Here is a 9,033-nt window from a genome sequence, read left to right on the forward strand (position 1 = left end):
GTGGCTTCACACCACCCAAAGTCCCAAACCGCTCGGTGTCTAGTAACCAAGATAGACCTTATGCTTGTGTGTCAAGCAAAACGAACATACTAATCGATGTAGACCCTATATACTAATGAGCCAAAGAACGTCAAATAACATGCCAGCGTCTACATTCAATATTTGGGAATTCTTACGTGTTTTCTGGATTATACACAGCTTTTAGTCGAGATGACAAAAACAGCCTTTAACTTGAGCCCATCCCATATCAAAGTTGTGAAGTCATGAGCCAGGAACATACAGTAACTGTGTAAATGTTATATACATGGCAAAAAGCTTCACACAGCATAGCAGTTGCATATAGGTCAACATTTTCCTTACAACCCAAGAAAGAAAACTACTTCTAATACATTCGCCATTGATAAACCTAATATACAAACACATGAAACACCAAAAACCGTCGCCCATGGATTCTTCTCGCCACCAAAAACCGTCTCGGCCCATATCTGAATCTACTCTGGTTCCACATCAACTATCTCGGTTCCCTTCTCCTCGTACTTCACTTCCACCAAGAATCTTATACTCGTCTGACAAGCAAAAAAAAACAATACGCTAATAAGTCGCAACATAGTTAAGTGTAGTAAAACATAAAACAGATTTGGTTTGCCTTGTTTACCTGTTTTGGATCATATACTGCGTACTCGTTGTACTCAAGAGGACTGTCCTTATGTTCCGATGGGACTAGTTTTCCACAAGGAACTTTGATGTCATCTCTCCACATGAAATGCTCTGATTCTTCAGTCTTCTTCCTTCCTAACCCTTTCACTCCAACCTTCTTTTCTTCCAATGTCTTTGTGTCCTCTGGTGGGCTTGTGAACTCCTTAACGTCTTCACCAAGTGATGCCACTGCCAACACAAGAAACCCTTCTGGTCTATCCACAGCTGTGAAACCGTACCTTGCTGCTTCTGCAGCTGCATCTGAGCATACTATCGCCCTCCCAAACTAATAAAAAGAATACCACCACACAATAATCTGTGTTCAGATCAAAGCATATGGAGAAAAAGGCCAGACAGGAACAACATTTATTACCATGTAACCAGGGACTGGAAGAGAGCAAACGGCAGGTAAGAACCCTTTGTAGATGTGTCGCAATAGATTTGAGCTCCTAGACCCTGAGTGAAGTAAAACATCAAAAATATTGAGTTTGACTAGTTTCACAAAAAGGAACAAACAGTATTCACAGATTTTGATTCCTTACCACACCATAAAAGAACCTTGTTTGGTAGCTTCTTGATCTCATCTAAAGAAGGAATTGCTTTTGATTCAACTGCGAATACATTCACCACTGTCGCAGTATACGCCTGAAACAACACCACAAAACATCATTGTAGCTAAATTATCTACAACATTCATTTATTTTTCAAGTCCATGCATAAGAAACAGGAACTTACAACGTCAGAGACTTTCACCGGCTCATAAGTAGTCTCGAGGTACTTCACAATCATTTTATAATCTTCCGACTCTTTGTCAACCACAGAGATTTTGCAGCCAAGTTTGTTGTACCGATCAGACAGTGGGTCGTCAAGTGTGTCTCCTCGCATGTCCCCTACCAAATGTGAGGCTGTGTTTATATCCCTCACTGTCTCAAAAGCAGACGCAGCCTGCAACCACATAGATACAGTACTATAAAATTTCATTTTACTGACGTATAACATAAGTAATAAAGACAGAATATTAGTTTTACTTACATGATCTGCGAGTTCATTGAAGTCATGCAAGCGCATCGGCCTTGTGCTGTGCATCAAAGAGAACCACCGTGAGCTAAAATCTGCCCATATTGCTTCAGCTTTCTGACCAGTCTCCTTTGTTGTCTTCAGCTTCTCAACAAACTCAAGTAACACCTCCTCGCCTTAAAAGCAAATATAGAGACAAGACACATTAATCAAAATATGACAGCAAGAACTGTATAAAAAGATTTTAGTTAGTCCACAAAGACCTACATCGTTTCAAGTGGATATCAGTTAGCATTCCCATAGGAAGATCAGGCGGATCTAAACCAAGCTCCATCAATGCATATCTGAAACAAAAGATCCAAAGATCAGAACATTCACAAGTAGAGTGGAAAGTTTGTGCTAAGAAACTTACTTGTAGATCTCTTGACCACAGAGAACTTTAAGAAAGTTTGCAACAAACGATTCAAGCTTGCAATGAGCTGAAGCAACGCCGAGTTGCCTTAGTCCAAGTGCTCCACTTCTCACATCGATTCCATCATCCTGTAGAAACCAAAACACTAGACATTTTTACACAATACAATACCAAAGAGGTAAACCTTGAGGTGCAAGGTACAAGGGCCTTTACCATATCAATGGGAAAAAACTTATGAGGTTTCTTCTGAATTTTCTTCTCACGTTCCCATGGCTCGAACTCATTCCCTGTTATCTCCTCAAATAACCTTGCAAACTCTTTGATGGCCTCTTCTTCATCCTCCCACTCCTCAAGCCGCTCTTCCGCATTAGGGTCGTCTCCTACTTTTCCTCTCTTGAAGTACATGTTCAAGTTGCTTTCAGGCACCGTCACTAGCTGCATGATACAATACTCATTACGCCCTTTCCCTAAGTCGCATAGTGAGAACGCACAGTTATATAAGAGCCCGTCCTTTTCAAAGATCTTTCCACCACTCTCCTCGAGCTTTGTGTCCTTGTAGACTCCTCTCTTCCCAAACATTTTTAGCTGAAAACATCAAACACTAATCAGATACTCTGTCGTATTTGAAGCTAGAATCAATTAGGTGGGCTACTGAAAACCTCAGCTGATAAGGATTCAATTGCTTCCTCGCTTGGATCTTGCTTGTCCCATGGGATTCCTTTCCCTTCCACTGAGAGATCACTGACCACGTCATAAGCTTCTAGTGGCTGAGCTTCTTGTTTTTCAATGCTATCGATCAGCCAAGCTTCACTCACAACCGGTAGACCTTGCTCCCTTGAGTCACAAGTAACAACACCAAGTTTAATGATTTTAAAAGCAGAACCAAATCGCTTCTATGACGAAAACTCTTTTCCCTTACATTGCTTCCACCAGTTTTGAAGAACCACCTCGTTCTCTTTCAGCCGGTGAAACCACCAGACATGTCACCCCTTTAACAGAGTTTGAGACTTTCCCACCGTGTTTCTCTATCTTATTCTTCCAATATTGCTACAACAACAGAGAGAAAACAAATGTTTAAGCGTGTAAAACACGGAAGCAGCAGCGCAATAAAGAGCCCAACAGAGTCGAGCTACGTTACATGTGTTCTCGTGAGACGTCCCATGAGGGAGATCATCATCCCCGTGAATGGTTTATCAGAACTTAACTCCCTTTTAGGTCTAGTCTTCGGGTCCTGGTGTTTCTTGAGTAACTACATCAAAACAACAACAGATAAGACAACCGGAAAAAAAAAGTTTTATGCGGAGAGGGCTTTATGGATTGAGCTTACATCAGAAATAGCAGAGTTCATGACCGAATCAGGAAGTTTAATTGGCTCCTCTTTCCTAGGGGGACTTTTCGTGCTGAACACGCAACTACACCACTCACTAATCTCACCTCCACATACGAATCTCTTCTTCTCATTGTCGCATATGAGATTACCTCCGCATAAAGGACATTTATCTAAAGCCCCATAGAACAGCAAATCTTGGCTGCTCAAGAAAGAAAAAAAATAAACTTTCAAAACATTAAAACAATTACAAGAAAAGAAGTTGTTACAAACGAGTTATGAGACTGACCATTGCGCTAGCAAGGTCTCTTCCGGAGCAGAACAATCCTGACCGTTGGTTTCAAGAACTTCTTTAATCTGATCAACGGACAGATTCTCCTCCACCGCTTTGCAAAACTCCTTATACTCATCTCCGGTGCCGTTGACGGAATCCTTTTCTGACTTTGCCTTCTTTGGAGACTGTTCTGCTTCTGGAAGTTTCCCTTCTGCTTTGTGCTTCCTCAAGTTTCCCTTCTGAAGAAAACAGTGAAATATATTATATAATATATACACGTTATAATACAAATCACAAGAACGTTTGATGTAGAAACCTTCTGCTCGTCGCCAGACATGTGAGCGTGAGATCTTGTCTCGTGCACCTTCATCGATCCAAATCTTTTTAACTGTCTGATTTTAAGAAAGATCAAAGTGTTTTCGAGTGTTTACAGAGGTCACTTTTTCTTTTCAGATAATATAGAAGACGAGAGGGTCCTCTGTCTTTAACGGTGCAGTGTGAAAGTGAGAGGGCTGCTCTGTCTTCTCCGAGGATAAACAAGTGTTCGGGAGCATGTAGGGGTTCGACACGTGTCGTAATGGGTGTCTTTCTCTGGACAGGTGGTTTTGGTCTCGAGTTGTTTCTTTGTTTTTATCTCTTTAAATCTCTGCATGTTGCTATCTTCGATCTTTAATGTGTACCGTGTCACTGTTTCTGTGGTCGTTCTGTAGCCGCTTCGGTTATTTCGGTTTGGGGTTCAATTGAGTTTTAATTCCTTCTCAAAATTCTTAATGCGCTGGTTATAATTTGTGTCTTTCTGATCGAGAAACGTTGTTTCAGTCCGAATCGTACCGGAAAATTAACTCGAAAGGAAAACCGAAGTCTTTCTTGAACCAAACCAAAATCTTTTATGTAAAGAAGTCAATGTTCTTGGCAATGGATTTTAGTTTGGGCCTCTCTCTGGACTGGGCCTTGTTCACAACAGTGTCACAGATTATTCTCAAAATTATTTTGTTCTTAAATCTAATACAAAATAATTAGAAAATATCAAATACAAAAGATAGAAAGCAAGAAGAAAAGAGAATAGGTAGTAATGATTTTTCAATTTCATATTTTGTTTCAAAATGTTTTATTGTTTTTAACTGAGATATAATATTCGTTTTCTTTTATAAAAAATATTTTTCAAGATGGTAAAATTTTCTAGCTGGAAACGTTTTAGCAGTAAATAATATCTTACTGTTCAAAGTTATTTGTTAGCTTTATATGTATAGTTATTTAATTTTGGCTACTTTTTAACATGTAATCCACCTCCGTAAGACTATCTATAATGATTTATTGAATAAAAAAATTCAATAGTTGAAAGAATACAATGGTCTATTGAAAAACAAATTGAATTCTAAGAGCACCTCTAATGGAGAGTTCTACCCATTGGAGTTTTAAATATAAATATGTGTATGTATATATTATATATATATATGTAGTGGTGGGGTACACTAAGAGCCTGACTCGTTCAAACGCAGCGGTTGCGGTTGCGGTTGCGGGAGTTTGTGGATGCGGACGGTTGTAGTTTCTAACGGTTTTAAGAAATTTGTACGACTGGTACTGCGGTTAAAAATTAGTGCGTTTGCGGGTGATTTATGACTGGTTAACTACCAAATGCGGTAACAGTCAAATAATAAATTAACAATATTTACATTTAATATAATTATAAAAATATCAAAAATCATAAAATTATAACTTTCTAAATATAAATTTTATATTTACATATATTTACATTTTATAAATTAACAATATTTACATGTATTTAGAAAGTTGTAATTTTAATTTTTGAAAAATTATTGAAATTGTTTTTATTATAAAATTTTATAATATTAATTTAATATTTTCATAATTTCAATTTAAATTTTTTATTAAATATTTTTACTTTTGTATATATATTGTTTTAAAAAAAAGAAAAAAATTTTACCCTCCCGTAGCCGCACGCAACCGCAAACGCTAGCTGGAGTTAGCTTCTGAATTTATGAGATTCTGAGCGATTTGAAGGGGTTTAGAACGATTTGAGTGATTGTTGTAAACCGCCGACAACCGCTACCAACCGCAAAAGCTGCATTTGCGGGTGGTTGCGGGTGGTTGCGGTTGGTAGCGGGAAAACCAGTCGCCCCCCTAAGTGTATTAAACATGGTTAAAAGAATTCAACAATGTTGAATCTATAAAGTGGAGCCCTTAATGACCACTTGTCATTTAATTATTGGTCATAAAGATTTCTGATTTGTTTTTTTATCTGAATTATTTGAGATAAATTGTCACGTAAATTTTCTAAAATTTATTTTTACATCAAAATTTATCATTTTATAAATAGAGACTTGTGTCATTTGATTTGGACACAGAAAAAAATCATCTATTTGTACTATAAATTTTCTATTATACTCCATTAAACTCTTGCTTTTATATTTTTTTCTAATGAAATGAATCCCAACTATTGATTACTGTTATTTAATTTTAATCAACTTAACTATTGCAATTTAATTTTAAACAATAGGTTTTAAAGAAAAAAACATATAAGAAAGCAAAATTGTGAAAGAAAAAAATTATAGGAAAATGTATTAAATTTTTTTCAACAAATTATTGTAGAATAAAAAAATTAAGTAATTGTTGAATTAGTTGATAGAAAAGAGAGAAAAGGATGCGAAAAATAGAGAAGATGAAATGGAAGGTGTTGAAAGTAAAAATTATTGTTGATAGTCTAAGATTCACGAGAACAAATGTATGAAAGTTATAAGAGATTGGACAGCAATTAACACGCATGTCAACGTCACAATAATGCGTGGCTAGACTACCATGCCTCCTGCTGTCTGCTGCGACAACAAGTGGGTTCCAATCTGACGGTGATTGTGTCTCTTTTCATTCTCATCACTCATCTCTTTATGTTACTCTTTTCGTGATAAACTCGTAATTTCAGAAAAAAAAGAGAGGAATCGATAGTACTCTGTAACTATTCCCTTATATGAGATCTATAGTTTAACCTAATCCTAAAGGCATCATCCCTCAAGGTTTCTCTCTTTCTCTAATATTTCTAGTTCATTAAGTTCAATCAAGTTCAAGATTATGCATTTTTAACTCAAGCCTCATTTTGTTTCAGGTTTATATAACAATAATGATGCTTCCAGTGATCGTTGCAATCGTTGTCTGCCTTGCAAGCTACATTTACCGATCATTGAAGCCTCCACCGCCGCGAGTCTGCGGCGTTCCTCACGGTCCTCCGATTACTTCTCCGAGAATCAAGCTCAGTGATGGAAGATATCTTGCTTATAGAGAATCTGGCGTTGATAGAGCCAGTGCTAATCACAAGATCATCGTTGTTCATGGATTTAACAACTCCAAAGACATGGAACTTCCCATCTCTAAGGTATGGTACGCTCTGGTTTTTATTTATTTAGCTGGTTCCTCGTTTATGCAAAATCCTTTTGTTAAGGGTAAAATCTCATGTCGCTTATTAAGCTATACGAAATACTTTTTATAAAACTTGGCAATGTTTTATTCCTTTCTAATATGATTTATGGAGAAAAACATTATAGGTGTAAACGTAAAGATAAAAGATAATTCTCTGTTTGTCTTTGTTTTATGTGTGTTGTGAGAAAATGTTTACTCACAGTGTGAACTTTTTTTTTTTTTAATAATAATATTATTTATTCCCTTTTTGTTCTTCCTCCTTTTAACAGGATATCATTACAATGGTTCCAAAAAGGAAAGGGAATTAAATAAGTAGAGAAACAAGTGTGATAAAAGCTAAACAAGTGTTTACTCTCTTACAGTGTGAACTTTGTTTGGAAAAAAAATCATTTACATGTAAAGGCATACCAAACTCAAATAAAAGCTAAAACTGGGTTTGCCTTTATTCGACAAAAATGTTTTGTGAGAATCAGAAAAGATAAACAATTATTCACATTTTATATGTAAACTTGAATTCAAGTTTATTTTTGAAAAATCCCTACCTCAATTGCAATGATCTTATTGAGCTATTAGTTTTTCTGTTTAGTTTAGTTTTGTTTTGGTCGCAGGATCTTGTTGAGGAACTAGGGATATGTTTTCTGTTTTTCGATAGAGCAGGGTATGGAGAAAGTGATCCACACCCTTCACGAACGGTCAAAAGCGAAGCATATGACATTCAAGAACTCGCTGATAAACTCAACATCGGACCAAAGTTCTATGTTATAGGGTTATCAGTCGGTGCTTACTCGGTTTATAGCTGCCTCAAATATATTCCCCACAGGTAAAAGTTTGAAATCATCGTGTTACGTACTTACGCTTTCTATTTTAATTTCCTAATTGGTGATGCATAGATTAGCTGGAGCAGTCTTAGTGGTTCCATTTGTCAGCTATTGGTGGACTAAAGTGCCTCAGGACATCTTGTGTAAAGCGTTCAAGCTATTGCCCGAAGATGTCCGGTGGACGTTTAGAGTGGCTCATTATGTTCCTTGGCTCTTGTATTGGTGGTTGACTCAAAAATGGTTTCCGTCTTCTAGTATAATCTCTGGGAACAGTGCGTTACTGAGCGATACAGATTTGGTCATCATAAAGAAGATGTTGGAGAATCCGAATCCCCAAACGGTAAAAACTTAAAAAATGTTTTCCAAATGAAAATGAAAATCTTATTGAAAAAGGGTTGCATGCGACCTGTTTCAACTAATATGGATTAAACTATAAACTGAACACATAGAAGACGTTGATAGTAGAGCCTTGATCCCTCTTGAAACACATGGATCAAAGTAAACACATGGTCCATCGGTTTCCTTTGCAGTGTTTTCATTTTCAAAGGTATTACAGTTTGACTCTGTATATTATTTTAATGATTTATGTGGACCCCAGGAAAAAGTCCGGCAACAGGGAGACCATGAATGTCTTCACCGAGACATGATCGCTGGATTCGCGACATGGGAGTTCGACCCGACTGAATTGGAAAACCCGTTTACTGAAGGTGGAGGATCAGTCCACATGTGGCAAGGTACCGAAGACAGATTTGTTCCACGCGAAATTAATGAATACATATCAAAGAAGCTTCCATGGATTAAGTACCACGAAGTCCAAGGCTATGGTCATCTTCTAAGCGAGGAGGAGCAGAAATGTGAAGACATTATTAAGGCGCTTCTTGTCGAGTGATGATCATCTATCAACGCATGCTACTTACACTAAAAAAATGTTGAAGGTCGCATTTAAACTTTTAGTAAAAGCATTCATTTGATGAGTAAGAAAATATATTATTGTTGTAAGTTTTTGACAAAGGAGAACCACTTAAACGTCGTATAAAGTTATAAACTTAGGGTTATATAA

At 37.0% G+C, this 9,033-nt stretch overlaps 2 protein-coding genes across 3 annotated transcripts; one reads left to right on the plus strand and one right to left on the minus strand.

Moving 5' to 3' along the window:
• Positions 1–280: 280 nt before the first annotated feature.
• Positions 281–4,197, minus strand: LOC106371650 (protein ADP-ribosyltransferase PARP3). 2 transcript variants are annotated; one of them, XM_013811734.3, is made up of 15 exons: positions 4,043–4,197; positions 3,742–3,965; positions 3,453–3,654; positions 3,264–3,374; positions 3,045–3,172; positions 2,785–2,959; positions 2,339–2,710; positions 2,126–2,253; positions 1,981–2,057; positions 1,729–1,889; positions 1,432–1,641; positions 1,239–1,341; positions 1,070–1,152; positions 656–982; positions 281–566 (listed from the first exon to the last, which is right to left on the minus strand). In XM_013811734.3, exons 1-15 carry the CDS (start codon positions 4,094–4,096, stop codon positions 492–494), a joined length of 2,430 nt encoding a protein of 809 aa, XP_013667188.2. In that variant the 5' UTR covers positions 4,097–4,197; the 3' UTR covers positions 281–491. The 2 variants fall into 2 exon arrangements, with proteins under 2 accessions (XP_013667188.2, XP_048599016.1); XM_048743059.1 differs by having other exon boundaries at positions 3,742–3,962; positions 4,043–4,182.
• Positions 4,198–6,511: 2,314 nt separating this feature from the next.
• Positions 6,512–9,033, plus strand: LOC106371651. The gene is made up of 5 exons (XM_013811736.3): positions 6,512–6,755; positions 6,845–7,111; positions 7,764–7,975; positions 8,046–8,313; positions 8,572–9,033. The coding sequence occupies exons 2-5, from the start codon at positions 6,860–6,862 to the stop codon at positions 8,860–8,862; spliced, it is 1,023 nt and encodes a 340-aa protein (XP_013667190.2). The 5' UTR covers positions 6,512–6,755; positions 6,845–6,859; the 3' UTR covers positions 8,863–9,033.

This window comes from Brassica napus, chromosome A10 (assembly GCF_020379485.1).
Source record: "Brassica napus cultivar Da-Ae chromosome A10, Da-Ae, whole genome shotgun sequence".
Lineage (NCBI taxonomy): Eukaryota > Viridiplantae > Streptophyta > Magnoliopsida > Brassicales > Brassicaceae > Brassica > Brassica napus.